Source organism: Eretmochelys imbricata, chromosome 2, assembly GCF_965152235.1.
Source record: "Eretmochelys imbricata isolate rEreImb1 chromosome 2, rEreImb1.hap1, whole genome shotgun sequence".
NCBI classification, from domain to species: domain Eukaryota; kingdom Metazoa; phylum Chordata; order Testudines; family Cheloniidae; genus Eretmochelys; species Eretmochelys imbricata.
In genome coordinates this window covers 99,790,306-99,813,626 of record NC_135573.1, presented here as the reverse complement: position 1 = coordinate 99,813,626, position 23,321 = coordinate 99,790,306, and the positions used below count along the sequence as shown (strand labels likewise).

The 23,321-nt window shown below is 45.1% G+C and overlaps 1 protein-coding gene across 1 annotated transcript in view; it reads right to left on the bottom strand.

The window, feature by feature from the left end:
* Positions 1–23,321, bottom strand: part of C2H18orf63 (chromosome 2 C18orf63 homolog) — a 49,231-nt gene that overhangs the window by 15,219 nt on the left and 10,691 nt on the right. The window contains exons 3-7 of the mRNA XM_077809085.1: positions 23,091–23,169; positions 20,739–20,795; positions 19,418–19,529; positions 5,060–5,101; positions 3,392–3,468 (exon numbers count right to left, since the gene is read on the bottom strand). Of these exons, the coding sequence (XP_077665211.1) occupies positions 3,392–3,468; positions 5,060–5,101; positions 19,418–19,529; positions 20,739–20,795; positions 23,091–23,169 (367 nt within the window). The remainder of the gene's footprint in view (positions 1–3,391; positions 3,469–5,059; positions 5,102–19,417; positions 19,530–20,738; positions 20,796–23,090; positions 23,170–23,321) is intronic.

Here is a 23,321-nt window from a genome sequence, read left to right as displayed (position 1 = left end):
CCACACCACGTCCCTGCAGCCCCTGGGGGTGGGGCTGCAGAGAGCTCTGCACGCTGCTCTTGCCTGTGGGTACCTCCCCTAAAGCTCCCATTGGCCAGGAATGGGTTACCGCAGCCAATGGGAGCTTTGGGGAGGTACCCACAGGCGAGGGAAACACACGGAGCCCACTGCGCACCCCCTCGCACCCCCAGCGGCCATGCAGGGATGTGGTGCCAGCCGCTTCCCGGAGTGGTGCGGTGCAGGGCCGGGGCAGGCAGGCAGGGAGCCTGCCCTGGCCCCGGTGTGTGCCGCTGCCACCCTGGAGCGCTCTAGGTAAGCAGCACCGGGCCGGAGCCTGAACCCCTCCTGCACCCCAACTCCCTGCCCTGAGCCCCCTGCTGCATCCCACACCCCTCCTGCACCCCAAACCCCTTCAATGATGCCCCTCATACACCCCACACCCCTCCTCTGCCCCAAACCCTTGCCCTGAGCCCCTTCCTGCACACCGCACCGCCTCCCACACCGCACACTCTGCCTCCGCACCCCAACCCTGCAAGAAATTTCCCCACCCAGATGTCGCCCTCAGGCCAAAAAGTTTGCCCACCCCTGCTCTAAGCTATTATAGGATGAAAGGGAAGGAAGGATTATCTCTTGGGTAACGCTGGAGAATATTATGGTATAAAGAAAATGAGTACTTGTGGCACCTTAGAGACTAACCAATTTATTTGAGCATAAGCTTTCGTGAGCTACAGCTCACTTCATCAAATGCATGCTGTGGAAAGTTTAGAAGATCTTATTATATACACACAAAGCATGAAAAAATACCTCCTCCCACCCCACTCTCCTGCTGGTAATAGCTTATCTAAAGTGATCACTCTCCTTACAATGTTTATGATAATCAAGTTGGGCCATTTCCAGCACAAATCCAGGTTTTCTCACCCCCCCACCCCAAAACTCACTCTCCTGCTGGTAATAGCTTATCCAAAGTGACCACTCTCCTTACATTGTGTATGATAATCAAGGTGGGCCATTTCCAGCACAAATCCAGGGTTTAACAAGAACGTCTGGGGGGGCGGGGGAGGGTAGGAAAAAACGAGGGGAAATAGGCTACCTTGCATAATGACTAAGCCACTCCCAGTCTCTATTCAAGCCTAAGTTAATTGTATCCAATTTGCAAATGAATTCCAATTCAGCAGTTTCTCGCTGCAGTCTGGATTTGAAGTTTTTTTGTTGTAAAATAGCGACTTTCATGTCTGTAATCGCGTGAACAGAGAGATTGAAGTGTTCTCCGACTGGTTTATGAATGTTAGAATTCTTGACATCTGATTTGTATCCATTTACTCTTTTACGTAGAGACTGTCCAGTTTGACCAATGTACATGGCAGAGGGGCATTGCTGGCACATGATGGCATATATCACATTGGTGGATGTGTAGGTGAACGAGCCTCTGATAGTGTGGCTGATGTTATTAGGCCCTGTGATGGTGTCCCCTGAATAGATATGTGGGCACAGATGGCAACGGGCTTTGTTGCAAGGAGAGGTTCCTGGGTTAGTGGTTCTGTTGTGTGGTATGTGGTTGCTGGTGAGTATTTGCTTCAGGTTGGGGGGCTGTCTGTAGGCAAGGACTGGCCTGTCTCCCAAGATTTGTGAGAGTGTTGGGTCATCCTTCAGGATAGGTTGTAGATCCTTAATAATGCGTTGGAGGGGTTTTAGTTGGGGGCTGAAGGTGACGGCTAGTGGCGTTCTGTTATTTTCTTTGTTGGGCCTGTCCTGTAGTAGGTGACTTCTGGGAACTCTTCTGGCTCTATCAATCTGTTTCTTCACTTACGCAGGTGGGTATTGTAGTTGTAAGAATGCTTGATAGAAATCTTGTAGGTGTCTGTCTCTATCTGAGGGGTTGGAGCACATGCGGTTATATCGCAGAGCTTGTCTGTAGATGATGGATTGTGTGGTTGTGGTCAGGGTGAAAGCTGGAGGCATGTAGGTAGGAATAGCAGTCAGTAGGTTTCCGGTATAGGGTGGTGTTTATGTGACCATCGTTTATTAGCACTGTAGTGTCCAGGAAGTGGATCTCTTGTGTGGACTGGACCAGGCTGAGGTTGATGGTGGGATGGAAATTGTTGAATCATGGTGGAATTCCTCAAGAGCTTCTTTTCCATGGGTCCAGATGATGAAGATGTCATCAATATAGCGCAAGTGATCACTTTAGATAAGCTATTACCAGCAGGAGAGTGGGGTGGGAGGAGGTATTTTTTCATGCTTTGTGTGTATATAATAAGATCTTCTAAACTTTCCACAGTATGCATCCGATGAAGTGAGCTGTAGCTCACGAAAGCTTATGCTCAAATAAATTGGTTAGTCTCTAAGGTGACACAAGTACTCCTTTTCTTTTTGCGAATACAGACTAACACGGCTGTTACTCTGAAACCTGTCATTATGGCATAAGGTGACCTAGTGGCATAAAGACGTCCATCCATTGTAATCATCATGCACTGTGTGTAGACATCCTTCTATTATGTGGAGACTACAAGAAAGGGGTCAGAGACCCTGGTGTCAAACAGGGTTTTGGGTGTTTATGGATGATACAGTGCTTAAATCTCAACGGTTTCATCTGCCTCTATTGCTACTAATATATCATCTTCTCCAGAGGAGGACTGTTCTGTAACATCTTTGCCCGGCAGTCCCAAATGGATGTATGTTTCATGTGAAAAATCTACTATCCATGGGGAAATAGGTTTCAGAGTAACAGCTGTGTTAGTCTGTATTCACAAAAAGAAAAGGCGTACTTGTGGCACCTTAGAGACTAACCAATTTATTTGAGCATAAGCTTTCGTGAGCTACAGCTCACTTCATCGGATGCATACTGTGGAAAATACAGAAGATTGTTTAATGAAAATAAAGAATTAAAATAAAGAAAATTTTTTCATGATTTGTGTGTATAAAAACAAACATCTTCTGTATTTTCCACAGTATGCATCCGATGACGTGAGCTGTAGCTCACGAAAGCTTATGCTCAAATAAATTGGTTAGTCTCTAAGGTGCCACAAGTTCTCCTTTTCTTCTTGGGGAAATAGTGCTACCAGCATGTGCTTCCCTTTTCCCATGCTCTTATTATTTTCTCTGGAATTCTCTTCAAACAGTAACTATAGGGAAATCTCACAGCTCTGACATTCTGATTGGAATGACTGTCAGACTCCCATGAGTACAACCCTATCCAATAATATATGGTATATATATTTAGTACAAGATGAGGCTAAGCAACTAACATAGTGCATGTCCAATGGCAATTGGGAGTAAACATCTTGCTTCCCCATGTTCTTTTCAAATAAAGCAGCCCAGATAAAATACAGCCAATAAAAAAGTGCAAGTAGGATGAACAAAATTAGCCATAGAAATTAGAACTGTTCTGTACCTGGGGTGGCGGTAGACGAATTGTGCAAGCCTCTACACTGATGCAAAGTTGGGTCTCTGATACATTGAGGTCCATAACTGAAATAAAATCAAAACCAAAACCACTCTGTATAACTATATAAAATTGTCTCTTAAGTGAAAAGGTAAAGCCAAGAGGCTTATTTAAAAAAGCAAAAACAAAAAACCCTCCAACCATTATGCTCGGTGTAGCAGTACCAAAAGGTAAGAAGAATTCCTCTTCATGTATAAAGAATTATATTTCAATTTTTAAAAATCAAAATAAGTATTTTCTGGCTAATTCTTAATATCAGTGACTAAATTTCACTTGTAAAATGTATGTGAACATCCATAATTGCACAAAGCTCACGGTTGTATGTCGACATCAGAGGCGGGCACACTATGGCCCGTGGAACCGTCCTGCCCGGCCCCTGAGCTCCCGGCTGGGGAGGCTAGCCCCTGGCCTCTCCCCCACTGTCCCCCCTTCCCTGCAGCCACACCGCTGCATGGGCAGCGCGGCTTGCGCTCATCCACCTCCCAAGCTTTCCAATAAGCTTGTCCTGCCGCTCTGAGCGGCCTGGTAAGAGGGCAGAGAGGGTTGGATAAGGGGCAGAAGGTCCTGGGGGGCAGTCAGGGGAAAGGGGGCAGTTGGATGGGGCGGAGGTTTGGGGGTGGTGGTGGTGGTGGTGGTCAGGAGACAGGGAGCAGTTGCATAGGGGGTGGGGTCAGTTGGGACAAGGAGTGGGAGGGTGGGTTGGATGGGTCAGGGGTCCCAGGGGGCCTGTCAGGGGGCGGGGGTGTGGAAAGGGGGCAGGGCAGTCAGGGTACAGGGAGCAGGAAGGGTTGGATAGGGAGTTGGGTCCCGGGGGGGGGGGAGGTCTCAGGAGGGGGCGGTCAGGGAACAAGTAGCAGAGGGGTTGGATGGGTCGGGAGTTCTGAGGGGGGCAGTCAGGGGGTGAGAATTGGGAGGAGGCGGGAGCCAGGCTGTTTGCATAGGCACAGCCTTCCCTACCCGGCCCTCCATACCATTTTGCAACCCCGATGTGGCCCTCGGGCCGAAAAGTTTGCCCACCCCTGGTCTAAATAGTCACTTGAATGCACAAATACCAATTTGCACTGGCAATTACCTGCTCCTGAAAATATTTTCCAGGTGCAAATTTAGGTGCCAATGTTTTAAAATTGAATTCTTAAAATTTATATTTGAGATATAGAAATAAAATATCTTTCTATATATTTATTCATAACACACTAAGGAACAATCCCACTGTGGCCTGATGTTTTGAGAACTATAAACTTAAGCCAGTTAATCATAATTACTCATTTTACTTTACCTATGTTCATCAAACCGCCATACCAAGTGTTCAGTCTGAACTACATCTGCCTAAAATTAACTCTTATAACCAGATTCTTTCAACCATTTATTTCAATCTATGGTCATAGGTTAAGATTAATAGTATAAAAATACTCCTCTCTCTCTTACAGAGGTGCAATTAATTTGAAAAGCGTCCATATAATTTAAAGAAGAATCTGCCAGCAGGTATCAAATGATTGAATTTATTTGTAGATTAGAAAATGAAATGATATTGGGTTGATATACTAAGACCATGGAAGCTTTAATACAGTCTTACTAATTTCTAATACACTTACAATATTAACACAATATTGTACTTACCAACAGCATTTTGCCTTCCCATATGAGACAAAAAATTGCTTCCTTAATAAATAAAATAAGTACATATTATTTTTATAAAATATATGCAAAAGCCTAGTATACTTTAAGACTTTTATCTCAGAAGTATTTTATGTAGCAGATATGGACAAAGTGCATAATTTATTTTGTGTGGCAGGGTTCCTGTGTAGTTTGCTCCTCACACAGAAAGGAAAAAAATTGTATCAGTGAATTTTTCATTGAATTAGAAGTGGCATGTAAATCAACACAGACATATGCATGAAAACACAACAACTATATACATGATGTTTATCTCTCAGTAAGGAATCCGTATACAGAATTGTTTTTCATTAGGTAACAGGGCACTTTGTCTGGACAAGTGGGAAGAAAAGGGTGTGGCTCCTTTAGGGTTGCTCCCCTCCTTCAAACTGAGGTGGGGAGGGGGAGGGAGGCATTTTACCTAAGCTAGGGCTGGCCAGAGGGGGTAAGGTAAGCCACAGGCCTCCTGCAGAGCAGGGAAAAGGTATATATGCTCTGTCCTGCCAGACAGAACCCTCTCTCATGGATCAGTAGGCCCCACCCATTGGACAAGTGTAGAAGTGGGTTTTTGTGGTTTGTTGTGGACACTGTTCTAGTTGCTTTATTCAGGACTGGGAAGGAATTTTTCCCTTATCAGATTCACTGGAATAGTGTGGGATTTTTCACCTTCCACACACCTTCAGGACCTGATTGGGTCAGCCAAGAAGTAAGGTTAAAGTTGTTGCGATGTAGTTGGTAGCAGGTATCCAGTGAAGGTAATTATTCCATAGGGAGTCTGGTTCTCTGATTAACTGAAGTTGGAAGTGGACTTAGGGGAAGGCATCTCCTAAAGAAGTTGGGGAACAGGGTTGGGGCTCCTAATGTCTGTTACAGTAAGGAGACAACTCCCTTTTCCCAGCCTCTTAACTCTCACATGAGGGAAAAGTGGTGGAGTCCCAGCAATGGCTGCAATCAAGGTTGGAGGGGTGGGGGCTGATGGCAGCCCTCCCCAGATAGGTGGAAATGAGTGAGAAAGGAATGATAACCTGCACTGAATGAGTTATTGCTGATAATTCCCAGATGAATTACTAAAGTTGCAGCCTAAAAAGACACATTCCTCACATCTTCTTGTTCTTCTTAAATGTCTGAGACAAATTTCTCAGGCTCAAAAGGAGAGCTGGATAGAAACGTTGCTTTGTGTTCTTCCATCCACCCAAACCAGCTGATAGCTTAGAGGCAACCCCAGAGCTATCATGTGTGTTTCACAAGTTTTAGTCTTAGCCCTGGTCTACACTACGAGTTTAGGTCGAATTTAATAGCGTTAGATTGATTTAACCCTGCACCTGGCTACACAACGAAGCCATTTTTGTCGACTTAATGGGCACTTAAAATTGATTTCCGTACTCCTCCCCGATGAGGGGATTAGCGCTGAAATCAACACTGCTGGGCTAAATTTGGATTTGTGTGGATGCAATCCGATGGTATTGGCCTCCGGGAGCTATCCCACAGTGCTCCATTGTGACTGCTCTGGACAGCACTCTCAACTTGGATGCACTGGCCAGGTAGACAGAAAAAGCCCCACAAACTTTTGAATTTCATTTCCTGTGTGGCCAGCGTGGCAAGCTGATCAGCACAGGTGACTGTGCAGATCTCATCAGCAGAGGTGACCATGGAGTCCCAGAATCGCAAAAGTGCTCCAGCATGAACCGAATGGCAGGTACTGGATCAGATTGCTGTCTGGGGAGACGAATCCGTGTTATCAGAACTCCGTTCCAAAAGATGAAACGCCAAAATATTTGAAAAAATCTCCAAGGGCATGAATGACTGAGGCTATCACAGAGATCTGCAGCAGTGCTGTGTGAAACTTAAGGAGCTCAGGCAAGCCTACCAAAAAACCCAAGAGGCAAACCCCCGCTCAGGGTCAGAGCCCCAGACATGCAGCTTCTATGATGAGCTGCACGCAATTCTAGGAGGTGCCCCTACAACTACCCCACACCTGTACGTGGACTCCTGCAAGGGAGTCTCACACAACAGGGATGAGGATTTTGGGGACAAGGAAGATGATGAAGAGGGGGAGGTTGAAGATAGCGCACACCAGGCAAGTGGAGAAACTGTTCTCCCTGACAGCCAGGAACTGTTTATCACCCTGGAGCCAATACCCTCCCAACCCTCCCAAGATGGGTTCCCGGACCTTGAAGGCGGAGAAGGAACCTCTGGTGAGTGTACCTTTGTAAATATAATACACAGGTTAAAAGCAAGCTTGTTTAAATGATTAATTTGCCCTGAAGATTTGGGATGTATTCGTGGTCAGTACAGCTACTGGAAAAGTCTGTTAACGTGCCTGGGGATGGAGTGGAAATCCTCCAGGGACATCTCAATGAAGCTGTTTTGCAGGTACTCCCAAAGCCTTTGCAAAAGGTTTCTGGGGAGGGCAGCATTATTGCGTCCTCCATGGTAGGACACTTTACCGCGCAGGCCAGTTGTCATTGCAAAACAAAGCATGGCAGCGTGTGGTCCCGACATTTGCTGGCATTCAAGCATCATCCGTTCTTTATCTCTCTGTGTTATCCTCAGGAGAGTGATATCATTCATGGTCACCTGGTTGAAATAGGGGAATTTTATTAAGGGGACATTCAGAGATGGGTGTTCCTGCTGGGCTGTTTGCCTGTGGCTGAAAAGAAATCATCCCTGCTATTAGCCACGCAGTGCGGGGAGGGGTAGAGCAATCATCCCAGAGAATTGGGTGTGTGGGGGTGGTTTAGTTGGGTTTCTGCTGCACATGAACCCGGAAACATCAGCCCCTCCTTTTAAATGGCCAATGTGTCTTTTTCAGTTTTACTCTCCCTTTTTTTTTCCTCCCACAGCTGCAAATGTTTCAACGCTGCCACTAGCATCTCCATCCCAGAGGCTAGCGCAGATAAGAAGGTGAAAAAACCCCCCCACTCTCATGTTGTAATGTTCTCTGAGCTCATGCAGTCTACCCAAACTGAAAGAGCCCTGCAGAATGTGTGGAAGCAGACAATGGCAGAGTCCAGAAAAGCACAAAATGAATGCGAGGACAGGAGGGAAGCGTGAGAGGACAGGTGGCGGGATCAAGAGGAAAGTGGCGTCAACATGATGAGAGGAGGCAGGATGCAATGCTGAGGCTACTGGAGGATCAAACGGATATGCTCCAGCATATGATTGAGGTGCAGGAAAGGCACCACTGCAGCCCCTGTGTAACCAACCACCCTCCTCCCCAAGTTCCATAGCCTCCTCACCCAGATCCCCAAGAATGCGGGAGGTGGGGTTGAAATAGGGGAATTTTATTAAGGGGATATTCAGAGATGGCCGTTCCTGCTGGGCTGTTTGCCTGTGGCTGACAAGAAATCATCCCCGCTGTTAGCCACGTGTGGGGGAGGGGTGAAACGATCATCCCAGAGAATTGGGTGTGTGGGGGTAGTTCAGTTGCGTTTCTGCTGCACGTGAACCCAAAAATCGCAGCCCCTCCTTTTAAATGGCCAACCCAACGGGTGCTTGGTATGGGAAATGAGGGCGCTGCTGTTTGAAACCATTCCCACATGTTATGAAGGTTAAAGAAGCCAAAAGACTGTGGCTTACCATGTCTGCCTGCAAGCCGAATTCTGTTGCCTGGCCCTGCGTGTGTGATCTCTCACACCAAACTCGCAGGCCCTCGATATAAGAGGCAAAATGCGACCTTGTACCGAAAGCACATGTACTATGTAATGTTAAGAGCTTGGTTCACCGTGAAAGAGTCTACCCATTGTTCTCTAAAATGCGTCTTTTTAAAATACTACTCTCCCTTTTTTCCCCTCCTGCAGCTGCAAATGTTTCAACGCTCCCCCTATCATCTCCATCCCAGCAGCTACCGTAGATAAGAAGGTGAAAAAAAAACCGCTCGTGATGAATTGTTCTGAGCTCAAGCAGTCCTCCCGCACTGAAAGAGCTCAGCAAAATGCATGAAGGCAAGCAATGTCACAGTCTAGGAAAGCACAAAATGAACGGGAGGACAGGAGGGACACGCGAGAGGAGAGGTGACAGGAGCAAGAGGAGAGGTGGCGGGAGTGTGATGAGAGGAAGCAGGATGCAATGCTGAGGCTACCGGAGGATGCTCTGGCGTATGATTGAGCTGCAGGAAAGGCAGCAGGAGCACAGCCCCTGCAGCCCCTGTTCCATAGCCCTCCTCCCCAAGTTCCATAGCCTCCTCACCCAGATGCCCAAGAACGTGGGGAGGTGGGGCTCTAGGCACCCAACCACTCCACCCCAGAGGATTGCCCAAGCTACAGAAGGCTGGCATTCAATAAGTTTTGAAGTGCAGTGTGGCCTTGTCCTTTCCACCTCCCTCACCCCACCTGGTGCTTCCCTCCTTCCCCACCCCTCCCAGGCTACCTTGGCAGTTATCCCCCTATTTATGAGACGAATTAATAAAGAATGCATGAATTTGAAACAATGACTATTGCCTCTGCAAGCAATGATCAAAGCGGGGAGGAGAGGGCGGTTGACTTACAGGGAAGTAGAGTGAACCAAGAGGGCAGGTTTTCATCAAAGAGGAACAAACAGAACTGTCACACCGTAGCCTGGCCAGTCATGAAACTGGTTTTCAAAGCTTCTCTGATGCGCAAGGTGCCTTGCTATACTCTTCTAATTGTCCTGGTGTCTGGCTGCGTGTAATCAGGGCCAGGTGAATTGCCTCAACCTCCCACTCCACTATAAATGTCTCCCCCTTACTCTCACAGATACTGACAGGTTTCAGAGTAGCAGCTGTGTTAGTTAGTCTATATCCGCAGCTGTGTTAGTCTATATCCGCAAGCCGCAGGTGACCATGCAAACAGGAAACTGAAATTCAAAAGAAAGGAGTACTTGTGGCACCTTAGAGACTAACAAATTTATTTGAGCATAAGCTTTCGTGAGCTACAGCTCACTTCATCGGATGTAGTTCACGAAAGCTTATGCTCAGATAAATTTGTTAGTCTCTAAGGTGCCACAAGTACTCCTTTTCTTCTCACAGATATTGTGGCGCACACAGCAAGCAGTAATAACAATGGGAATACTGGTTTCGCTGAGGTCTAACCGAGTCAGTAAACTGCGCCAGCGCGCTTTTAAACCTCCAAATGCACAGTCTACCACCATTCTGCACTTGCTCAGCCTATAGTTGAACAACTCCCTACTACTGTCCAGGCTTCCACTGTATGGCTTCATGAGCCATGGGAGCAAGGAGTAGGCTGGGTCCCCAAGGATAACTATTGGCATTTCAACATCCCCAGTGGTAATTTTCTGGTCTGGAAATTAAGTTCCTTCTTGCAACTATTCGAACAGCCCTTGTTATACCAATAAAATAAAAGCCAGCAGGATCTTATTAAAGGGGAAAAGGCAAAATGCCACATTTATTGTGAATACAGAAAGAATCATAGTAAGTAGTTAGTTATAGCTATAACATTCTATTCAATTGCATATTTATTCACACATTCACTCACACACACACACACACACACAGGTTCTGCAAGGTTGTTATCATAGTTACCAGCCTTAGAGTTGCTCATGCCAAGCCACTGGCCAGGTGGCCTGGACATGAGGAGGGAGCAGGGCCTTGTCAGATGCACATCTGATGCTCCTGGAAGTTGGTTTGCAGAATCAGACCCCAAAGTTCTCACTTTCTAGAGTCCATTTTTATAGGAATTTCTTCCTATTCCAGTCTATGGGAATTGCTTCATCATGCTGTTGCTGAATCAATCAGCAGATATCACATTCCTGACGGCTCCGTGCTGCCAGATGTTATCTTGTTCTTTGGTTCTCCCATCCTTGAGGCTGTTGGGTGGATTCCAGTCTGCCCTCCAGGGGTCCTCTAGTTATTTCCACTTGACGCTTACTCAGCCGATGGACACTGGATTCTTAGGCTGGCACCTCCCTGATCATTCAGTTATTATCCACACCAAGCATCAATCCACATACATCCTCTATCTCTATTTTAATCACAATTGTTAACAAAGCAAGATGAATACAACAAAAGGGCGGGGAGTCTCTGGGTGCTGATTCTGTTGTTACAGAGTATTGCTTTGAGTCTCTCTCTGTGTGAGTAGTTGTTGTTACAAAGAATTGCTTTGAGAACAGACTCTGTCTTAGCCCTGGTCTACACTACGAGTTGAGGTCGAATTTAGCAGCGTTAAATCAATTTAACCCTGCACCCATCCACAAGATGATGCCCCCTTTTTTTTTTTTTTTTGACTTAAAGGGCTCTTAAAATCGATTTCCTTACTCCACCCCCGACAAGGGGATTAGCGCTTAAATCAGCCTTGCTGGGTCGAATTTGGGGCACTGTGGATGCAATTAGACGGTATTGACCTCTGGGATCTATCCCTGAGTGCTCTATTGTGACTGCTCTGGACAGCACTCTCAACTCAGATGCACTGGCCAGGTAGACAGGAAAAGGCCTGCAAACTTTTGAATTTCAATTTCCTGTTTGCATGGTCATCTGCAGCTTGCCACTCTGGCCAGACCTCATCAGCAGAGGTGACCATGCAGAGCTCAACAGCAGAGATGACCATGATGGAGTCCCAGAATCACAAAAGAGCTCCAGCATGGACTGAACTGGAGGTATGGGATCTGATCGCTGTATGGGGAGAGGAATCCGTGCTATCAGAACTCCGTTTCAGTTTTCGAAATGCCAAAACATTTGTTAAAATCTCCCAGGGCTTGAAGAACAGAGGCCATAACAGGAACCCAAAGCAATGTCGCGTGAAACTTAAGGAGCTGAGGCAAGCCTACCAGAAAACCAGAGAGGCGAACGGCCGCTCTGGGTCAGAGCCCCAAACATGCCGCTTCTATGATGAGCTGCATGCCATTTTAGGGGGTTCAGTCACCACTACCCCAGCCATGTTGTTTGACTCCTTCAATGGAGATGGAGGCAACACAGAAGCAGGTTTTGGGGAGGAGGAAGATGATGATGATGATGAAGTTGTAGATAGCTCACAGCAAGCAAGCAGAGAAATCGGTTTTCCTGACAGCCAGGAACTGTTTCTCACCCTGGACCTGGAGCCAGTAACCCCCGAACCCACCCAAGGCTGCCTCCCGGACCTGCCAGGCGGAGAAGGGACCTCTGGTGAGTGTACCTTTTAAAATACTATACATGGTGTCAAGGTTCCTTCCCCACTCTGAACTCTAGGGTACAGATGTGGGGCCCTGCATGAAAACCTCCTAAGCTTACTTTTACCAGCTTAGGTTAAAACTTCCCCAAGGTACAAAATGATTTTACCCTTGGATTTCCACCACCAAACTCTATCTGGGTTTACTGGGAAACGTAGTTTGGACACGTCTTTCCCCCCAAAATCTTCCCAACCCTTGCACCCCACTTCCTGGGGAAGGTTTGGTAAAAATCCTCACCAATTTGCATAGGTCACCACAGACCCAAACCCTTGGATCTTAGAACAATGAAAAAGCATTCAGTTTTCTTACAAGAAGACTTTTAATAGAAGTAAAGGAATCACCTCTGTGAAATCAGGATGGTAGATACCTTACAGGGTAATTAGATTCAAAACACAGAGAATCCCTCTAGGCAAAACCTTAAGTTACACAAAAGACACACAGACAGGAATATTCATTCTATTCAGCACAGCTATTTTCTCAGTTATTTAAAGAAATCGTAATCTAACACATACCTAGCTAGATTACTTACTAAGTTCTAAGACTCCATTCTAAGACACAGACCCTTTGTTTTTCTCCCTCCTCCCAGCTTTTGAAAATATCTTGTCTCCTCATTGATCATTTTGGTCAGGTGCCACCGAGGTTACCTTTAGCTTCTTAACCCTTTACAGGATTTTTCCTCTGGCCAGGAGGGATTTTAAAGGGGTTTACCCTTCCCTTTATATTTGACACATGGTTTAAAAGCAAGCATGTTTAATGATTAATTTGCCCTGGCATTTGCAGCTCTCCTGGATGTACTCCCAAAGGCTTTGCAAAAGGTTTCTGGGGAGGGCAGCCTTATTCCGTCCACCATGGTAGGACACTTTACCACACCAGGCCAGTAGCACGTACTCAGGAATCATTGTAGAACAAAGCATTGCAGTGTATGTTTGCTGGCATTCAAACAACATCCGTTCTTTATCTCTCTGTGTTATCCTCAGGAGAGTGATATCATTCATGGTCACCTGGTTGAAATAGGGTGCTTTTCTTAAGGGGACATTCAGAAGTGCCTGTTCCTGCTGGGCTGTTTGCCTGTGGCTGAACAGAAATGTTCCCCGCTGTTAGCCACGGGGAGGGGTGAGGGGCTAGCCATGTGGTGGGGGGAGGCAAAATACAACCTTGGAACTAAAGCACATGTGCTGTGTATGTAATGTTAACAGCAAGGTTTCCGTGAAAGAGTGTACCCATTGTTCTATAAAATGTGTCTTTTTAAATACCACTGTCCCTTTTTTCCCCCTCCACCAGCGGCATGTATTTCAAGGATCACAGGATCTTCTCCTTCCCAGAAGCTAGTGAATATTAGAAGGCGGAAAAAACGCACTCGTGATGAAATGTTCTCTGAGCTCATGCTGTCCACCCACACTGAGCACAGACGAATGTGTGGAGGCAAACAATGTCAGAGTGCAGGAAAGCACAAAATGACCGGGAGGAGAGCTGGCAGGCTGAAGAGAGGGCTGAAGCTGAAAGGTGGCCACAGCGTGATGAGAGGAGACAGGATTCAATGCTGAGGCGGCTGGAGGATCAAACTAATATGCTCCAGCGTATGGTTGAGCTGCAGCAATGGCAGCTGGAGCACAGACTGCCGCTACAGTCCCTGTGTAACCAACCGCCCTCCTCCCCAAGTTCCATAGCCTCCTCACCCAGACGCCCAAGAACGCGGTGGGGGGGGCCTCCGGACACCCAGCAACTCCACCCCAGAGGATTGCCCAAGCAACAAAAGGCTGGCATTCAATAAGTTTTAAACTTCTCAAGTGCTGTGTGTCCTTGTCCTTCCCTCCTCCATCCCCCTGTTTGTGTGATGAATTAATAAAGAATGCATAAATGTGAAGCAACAATGACTTTATTGCCTCTGCAATTGGTGATCGAAGGGAGGAATGGAGGGTGCTTAGCTTACAGGGAAGTAGAGTGAACCAAGGGGCGGGGGTTTTATCAAGGAGAAACAAACAGAACTGTCACACCGTAGCCTGGCTAGTCATGAAACTGGTCTTCAAAGCTTTTCTGATGTGCACCACGCCCTCCTGTGCTCTTCTAACTGTGCATAACTAGCAGCCAGGCAATTTGCCTCAACCTCCCACGCCGCCATAAATGTCTCCCCCTTACTCTCACAGATATTGTGGAGCGCACAGCAAGCAGTAATAACAGTGGGAATATTGGTTTTGCTGAGGTCTAAGCGAGTTAGTAAACTGCGCCAGCGCACTTTTAAACATCCAAATGCACATTCTACCTCCATTCTGCACTTGCTCAGCCTGTAGTTGAACAGCTCTTGACTACTGTCCAGGTTGCCTGCGTACGGCTTCATGAGCCATGGCATTAAGGTGTAGGCTGGGTCCCCAAGGATAACTATCGGCATTTCAACATCCCCAACAGTTATTTTCTGGTCTGGGAATAAAGTCTCTTCCTGCAGCTTTTGAAACAGACCAGAGTTCCTGAAGATGCGAGCGTCATGTACCTTTCCTGGCCATCCCACGCTGATGTTGGTGAAACGTCCCTTGTGATCCACCAGTGCTTCCAGCACTATTGAAAAGTACCCCTAGCGGTTTATGTACTCGGCGGCTTGGTGCTCCGGTGCCAAGATAGGGATATGGGTTCCGTGTATGGCCCCACCACAGTTAGGGAATCCCATTGCAGCAAAGCCATACACTATGACCTGCACATTTCCCAGGGTCATTACCTTTGATATCAGCAGATCTCTGATTGCATTGGCTACTTGCATCACAGCAGCCCCCACAGTAGATTTGCCCACTCCAAATTGATTCCCAACTGACCGGTAGCTGTCTGGCGTTGCAAGCTTCCATAGGGCTATTGCCACTCGCTTTTCAACTGTGAGGGCTGCTCTCATCTTGGTATTCATGCGCTTCAGGGCAGGGGAAAGCAAGTCACAAAGTTCCATGAAAATGCCCTTACGCATGCGAAAGTTTCGCAGCCATTGGGAATCGTCCCAGACCTGCAACACTATGCCGTCCCACCACTCTGTGCTTGTTTCCAGGGCCCAGAATCGGCGTTCCACCGCATGAACCTGCCCCATTAGCACCATGATGCCCACATTGCCAGGGCCCGTGCTTTGAGAGAAGTCTGCGTCCATGTCCTCACCACTCTCGTTACCGCGCTGACGTCACCTACTCGCCCGGTATCGCTTTGCCAGGTTCTGGTGCTGCATATACTGCTGGATAATGCGCATGGTGTTTAATGTGCTCCTAATTGCCAAAGTGATCTGAGCGGGCTCCATGCTTGCCATGGTCTGGCATCTGCACAGAAAAAAGGCGCGGAACGATTGTCTGCCGTTGCCCTGACGGAGGGAGGGGCGACTGACGACATGGCTTACAGGGTTGTCTTACAGGGAATTAAAATCAACAAAGGGAGTGGCTTTACATTAAGGAGAAACAAAAACAACTGTCACACAGAATGGCCCCCTCAAGGATTGAACTCAAAACCCTGGGTTTAGCAGGTCAATGCTCAACCCACTAAGCTATCCCTCCCTCTGGTATTTCAGGCAGGACTTCACGGAGGGATGGAAGGTGGGGGGAGCAAATTAATACAAAACAAAATCTGGTCTATTTCTTGTTTTGATCCACTCCATCCATCTTTTACATCTTTGGCTGGCAGCAGACGGTGCAGAAGGACTGCAAGCCATCCACATCTCTTGGCTGCTCGGCAGAAGATGGTACAATAGGACTGCCTGCAGGACTAAAGAGAGTGACCTGGTCGAGTCACTCCTAATGTAGTCCCTGCGCCCATGTCTGCCCAGTCGCTCCTGACCGACGCGGCCAGGAGCACCTCGGACATGATGATGACGGCTACCAGTCCTATTGTACTGTCTGCTGCCACAAGGCAATGGGTTGCTGCTGCTGTGTAGCAATGCAGTACCGTGTCTGCCAGAACCCAGGAGACATACGGTGACAGTGAGCTGAGCGGGCTCCACGCTTGCCGTGGTATGGCATCTGCACAGGTAACTCAGGAAAAAAGGTGCGAAACGATTGTCTGTCGTTGCTTTCACAGAGAGAGGGAGGGAAGGAGGGCCTGATGACATGTACCCAGAACCACCCGCGACAATGTTTTTTGCCTCATCAGGCATTGGGATCTCAACCCAGAATTCCAATGGGCAGCAGAGACTGCGGGAACTGTGGGATACTGCCAGTGCAACACTCCAGAAGTTGACACTCGGTACTGTGGAAGCACTCCGCCAAGTTAATGCACTTAATGCACTTAGAGCATTTTGTGTGGGGACACACACAATCGACTATTTAAAAGTGATTTCTGCAAAACCAACTTCTATAAATTCGACCTAATTTTGTAGTGTAGACATACCCTTAGAATGTACTAACACAATTAACAGCTTGCAATTTTCACACACAGGGAGAGAAACAGTACCAAAACCCAAGAGACCTCTTAATTAGTAATTCCCCATAGTTTAAATTTCAGGGTATCAAACTCATTTGTGATTTTAATACAGAACTTCTTTAATATGATCCAACATCCTGAGTTCCTAAAGATGCAAGCGTCATGCACCTTTCCCGGCCATCCCACGTTGATGTTGGTGAAATGTCCCTTGTGATCCACCAGTGCTTGCAGCACCAGTGAGAAGTACCCCTTTCGGTTTATGTACTGGCTGCCTTGGTGGTCTGGTCCCAAGATAGGAATATGTGTTCTGTCTATTGCCCCACCAGTTAGGGAATCCCATTGCAGCAAAGACATACACTATGACCTGCACATTTCCCATAGTCATTACTCTTGATAGCAGCAGTTCAGTAATTGCGTTGGCTACTTGGATCACAGCAGCCCCCACAGTAGATTTGCCCACTCCAAATTGATTCCAGACTGACCGGTAGCTGTCTGGCATTGCAAGCTTCCAGAGGGCTATTGCCACTCGCTTGTGAACTCTGAGGGCTGCTCTCATCTCGGTATTCTTGTGCTTCAGGGCAGGGGAAAGCAAGTCACAAAGTTCCATGCAAGTGCCCTTACATATGCGAAAGTTTCACAGCCACTGGGAATCAGCCCAGATCTGTAACACTATGCGGTCCCACCAGTCTGTGCTTGTTTCCCAGGCCCAGAATCGGAGTTCCATGGCATGAGCCTGCCCCATTGCCACCAGGATGGCCAAATTGCCAGGGCCCGTGCTTTGAGAGAAGTCTGTGTCCATGTCCTCATCCCTGCGCTGCCATCGCCACCACTTCGCCTGCTTTTTCAGGTTCTGCATGATAATGCATGAGGTGTTTACAATGCTCATAACTGCTGCGGTGATCTGAGTGGGCTCCATACTTCATATGGTATGGCGTCTGCAGGAGAGCAGAGTTCCAGGGGAAGCGGTGGTTGTATGACCAGTTTTGCAGACCTACTCCACTGTCTGCTGTCAGGACATAACAGCTGAGTGGGCTGCACGCTTGCCGTGGGATGGCGAGACAAGAGCAGCTGAGCAGAGTTGCAGCGGAAGCAGCCTTGCAAGACCACCAGGAGAGCAGAGTGCCAGCGGAAGTGGTGGATGACAATGGTCATACAGAGGACCTGCGAGATGGATTCATAGCATCAGGAGAGCAAAGTAGCAGTGGAAGCTGTGGATGACGACGACTGTTTGCAGGCCTACTGGACCGTCTGCTGAAAGCAGTATGGCGCCTGCACGGAAAAAAAGTGCGAAACGATTGTCTGCCGTTGCTTTCACAGAGGGAAGGGCGACTGACGACATGTACCGAAAACCACCCGTGACAATGTTTTTGCCCCATGAGGCATTGCAAGCTTAACCCAGAATCCCAATGGGCGACGGAGACTGCGGGAACAGTGGGATAGCTACCCACAGTATAATGCTCCGAAAGTAGATGGTAGCCTTGGTACTGTGGATGCCTTTCACCGACTTAATGTGCTTAGTGCATTAGTGAGGAGACACACACAATCGACTATATAAAATCGCTTTCTAAAAAAATCAACTTCTATAAATTCGACCTAATTTTGTAGTGTAGACATACCCTAAGTGATACAATGAAATTAAGAACCAAATAGTGGCCTTGATTCCAATGAGGAGGGGCCACTGACAACAGATGGGTAGAATGTCTCAGAAAGTATCCAGAAGAGTTGGGAATAAAGGTGCTGGATAGTGCTTCCCACACTGGTTGAAGAAGGGCTAGTGCGTACTTTGTCTCCACTCTACCTCATACCAACCAGCTGCCCATGCCCCTTGGCCATGGAAAGCTTGTGGAAACATTCTGCCTAGGTCACATGCAGCGCACTTGGTGGAAGGAGGAAAGAGCCGACCTGAATACTCTTCATTAGCATACCTATACATAACAAGATACAGTGTAACCTCGAAATACAAAACTACTGTAGCATCATCCTCCTATAGGCTACACACCCCAGAATGAACACTGTAGGTGCTAAAGGTTTACTTCAATAAAAGTAAGCCAATTTCACACCATCTGAGGATCTGGCCCTCTGATATTAATTCTTTTTCTTGAATACACTGGTTTTAAAGGGATGTAAATCTGTTTTGAAGATAGTCAATGAAGAAAAACTGATTCAAAATAACGTAAAAAAGTCTGATAACAGTAAGACTGGAACTAAAACAGAAAAACACATTTTTTCCCAATTTATACTGTAGAATAAATCCATACAATTTCTTTAATGGATGAATAGCATGTGATTGTGTTAGAACCACATCCACCGGCGTCCAGTTTTCTACATTTGCTAATTTGCCACTCTTCTCACCTTGTTCAGTTAGTAGGGGAAACACTGTTAGGTGGTAAGAACAACAACACCTAGCCTCATGAAACTTGGTGGAAAGGACTGGTCGTAAAGCATGTCACTTTCATCCTATGTAAGTGAAGTGTGCAATTTCTGTGAAACACAACAGCTGATTTTGAAACCTATTTACAGTATTTTCATAAATCTGCTGTATTGCAAAATTTGGTTTTGAAATTAACTGAATATACTATGGTCAATTTAAATGCTTATTAAATCAGTTACACAAAGGAGAGGGGAGACAGAAAATTTGAATTCCTTGTCATTTTATATTATTCATTAAAAAATTGAACTGGGATAAAGAAACCATCATAGAAATACAAAAACAAAAACGTAAGACTAATAATCAAAGAGTAGGCAGCATATGCATGGCAAATATAATTTAAAAAATAATAAAGTACTGAAAGTCAAAGGGTCAGACTCTGACCCAGTTGAGTAAGATACCTTGTACCAACAGATGACCAGCCTTATTCCAGCTGGGGGCAAGTCTGGTTATAAGTGTGTAACAGAGACATAGTTGAAGGATGGCTGGGCCAATTCTCTCTGGAGCCTCAATCTAGTAATATTAACCAAAGGAAAAAAGTTTTAAATAATTATATAATAAATAGATTTTAAAGTAATTAAATCAAGGTTTTATAAAAGATAATCATACTGTTATTTTGGGCTAGATCCTGAGAGATGCTGAGCACCTGTACCCTTTATTATAACTGGGAACTGCAACAGATTGGGATTTGGCCTTTTGCATTTTACTGGACAACATTAAGGTGCATTCTAATGCATTATGGGTTTTTGGAGGGTCAGAAGGTTGGGGGGAAAGGAATGACTGAATGAGTTATATATAGTACTTTTCAGTGGATATTGTTTATATCTCATTCCAAACTCTAACCAGTGATTCCCAACATGCACATATATCAAGCCCAGTTGCCTGTCTAGCCCAAGATCAAGGATGTTTTTTGATGAGATCACAAGTTCGGTTGATAAAGATGATTGTGTTAACATAATATACCTAGACATGTGACTTGGTCCCACATGACAATGTTAAAAAAATAGCACTAGACAAAAATCAATGTAGCCTATACTAAATGCATTAAAAACTGGTTCGCTGATCTCTCAAACAGGATGTTTCTAGTGAGGTCCTATCTGTTCTCAGTCCAATGCTATTCAATTCCTTTATCAGTGAGCTGGAAGACAATATAAAATAATTAATAAATTTTTCAGATGACAAAAAAAATGCTAGAGTGGTAAATAATGATGGCGTCAGATTAGTTATACAATTTGACATAGATCATTTGGTAAGGTGGGTTCATCTGAACAAAAGGTGTTTTTATACAGTCAAATGCAAGGTCATACATCTAAGAACAAAGAAAAGTAGGCCACAGTGAAGATGCACATGCATGATTACAACTTGGTTTTGATTATAACTACTGTCTTCCTACTTAGCAGTTTCTGAAAGTCCACACTCAGCCATACAAACGCAAACGTTATATCACAGACAATGTAGCACAACAGTGTAGCAATATACACTGCAAACAAAACAAAAACAGATCATTGACAGGGCTTCACAAAGTTTTCTGTATTTTGCATTATTTGGTACTGTAAGCCAATCCTATAATACACGGCATACACATTTTGTGCAAAATTTAAGTAGGGGGGAGATTTTCTGTTGGAATGGGAATTGCAAGCACTATGACAAATATCAGTTTTTACGACTGGGATCACAAGTACTGGCAACAATGAATAAGTAACAGTGTGAAGAATCACTTACTGTAGCTCCATGTTTCTGTACAAAAGTCTGACATTTTCCTGTTTTGTAAAAAGATATCTAAAGAAAAACAAAAGAATTATCTGAACCTTTTGAACTTAAAAGGAGTATTCAACAATTACTGGTGCAGCCTTACCACATTCTGTACTAACCATTCTTCCAGAGCCCAGTCCTTGATATCTATTGGTCTTAATTTTTTTCAGAGTAGTAGCCATGTTAGTCTGTATCAGCAAAAACAACGAGGTATCCTTGTGGCACCTTAGAGATTACAAAACCTAAACTTAATTTCCCCAATACTAATTTCTCCCTACTGTTACACCCTTCTTGTCAACTGTCTGTAATGGGCCACTCTCTTACCACTTCAAAAGAGATTTTCTCTCCCTTGGTATCCTGCTGTTAATTGATTTCACTCGTTAGACTGACCTCACGCTTGGTAAAGGAACCCCCCATCCTCTCACTGTATTTATACCTGCTCCTGTATTTTCACTCCATGCATCTGATGAAGCGGGTTCTAGCCCACAAAAGCTTATGCCCAAATAAATTTGTTAGTCTCTAAGGTGCTACAAGGACTCCTCGTTTTTTCTTAATTTTTTTGTTATTATTGGTGGGGGTTTTGTATTATTGTAGAGTCTACAAGTCCTACTCATGAACCAGTACCCACTATGGCAGAAATTTCTAATAAAATTGCGTTGAAACTACCTCAGCTATCCTGAAGTGGGGCTGGTGACTGAAAAGATCCATAATGGACGCAGGATGGCTGCTGTGGGTCTCTTCCCTGGCTGATAATTGCATTCTCAAGGTCAGCAGGGAAGAGCTATTTTCCTTTGTCCTTAACCAATGACCAAAATAAAATATTTAATTAATGCAGTTGGATGAAAATGTCTTCCCACAGGGCTGGCTCTAGGTTTTTGTACAGCTCTGTGCAACTCATGACATGCAGGTTCCCATTATATTTTCCCACCACAGTTTCTGAGGCTCTGCTCATGGCACTGGGGAAGGAGGACAGATTTTTTTTAAGTGACAGACAAACTGTCCGGTATTTATATAGGGAAAAAATACAATTTAAATTACATGGAAAAGTTTTCAGCAATGTCCAATTTTTGCTGTTTAGGAGCAACATGTGTATGTTTTATTCGATTTTGTATATTCATCTTGATATGAGAGAGATCTTTTTAATACATTAAAAAGTGAATACATAAATTAAATAAAGTTATTTTTTCCAGTGTTAGATGTCAGGCCTGGCCCAATAGCATCTTTGTTTTATAAGAACTAGCTCTTTAATACGTGAAGTGAATGATAGTTTAAAAACACCAGGCACAATATTTTAAAAATACATAATATAGAATAAATAGACACAAATCAGATGTCAAGAATTATAACATTCATAAACCAGTCGGAGAACACTTCAATCTCTCTGATCACTTGATTACAGACCTAAAAGTTGCAATATTACAACAGAAAGACTTCAAAAACAGACTCCAAAGAGAGACTGCTGAATTGGAATTAATTTGCAAACTGGATACAATTAACTTAGGCTTGAATAGAGACTGGGAGTGGATGGGTCATTACACAAAATAAAACTATTTCCCCATGTTTATTCCCCCACCCCCACCGTTCCTCAGATGTTCTTGTTAACTGCTGGAAATGGCCCACCTTGATTAGCACTACAAAAAGTTTTCTTCCCCCTCCCCCCCACCCACCCCGCTCTCCTGCTGGTAACAGCTCATCTTAAGTGATCACTCTCCTTACAGTGTGTATGATAACACCCATTTTTTCATGTTCTGTGTGTATATAAATCTCCTCACTGTATTTTCCATTGAATGCATCCGATGAAGTGAGCTCTAGCTCACGAAAGCTTATGCTCAAATAAATTGGTTAGTCTCTATGGTGCCACAAGTACTCCTTTTCTTTTTATAAAATATAGTAGTATTTAACATTAAATAATTGTGTAATTTAGTTTACAGTGAAAGTTAAGAGATTGACCTTATTATGAAAAAGACACTCCCAAAGCACTGCCAAATATTTTGGGTAAAATCCTGGACCCACTGAAGTCAACAGTTTTGCCATTGACTTCAGTAGGGCCAGGATTTCACTCCTCCTCAACACTTAAGGCACATTTCACTGTACTTCTCTATATGAAGTGATGATACACATTACTTACCACTGTCCTTTCAAAGTGACATTTCTTCCATGGAAGAAATAATATGCCACATTCATTATTGGTGTTAATTTACATATTTTGCATTAACAATTCATATTTAAATTGTATCAATTTACTTATAGTAGTTCTGCTAACAACACAACTTGGAATATGCAGATAGAAATACTGTAAGTATCAGAAATTTTATTACTGACCGCCATTACAACTGAAATTTGATTCAGTGTTCCAGGGACAGGTGAGGAAAGGATATCTTGATGAAGAAATAACAATTGCCTACAAAGATAAAACTTTTCAAAATTAATTCTGAAGTGAATTTCCTCTAAATTGGGCTTGACATCTCAGCATTAGGTTACCTTTATTTTAGTTATATTTTCCTAAAACTTAACTACATTTTCCAGTAGTTCAGCAGAAAATGCTGGATAGCT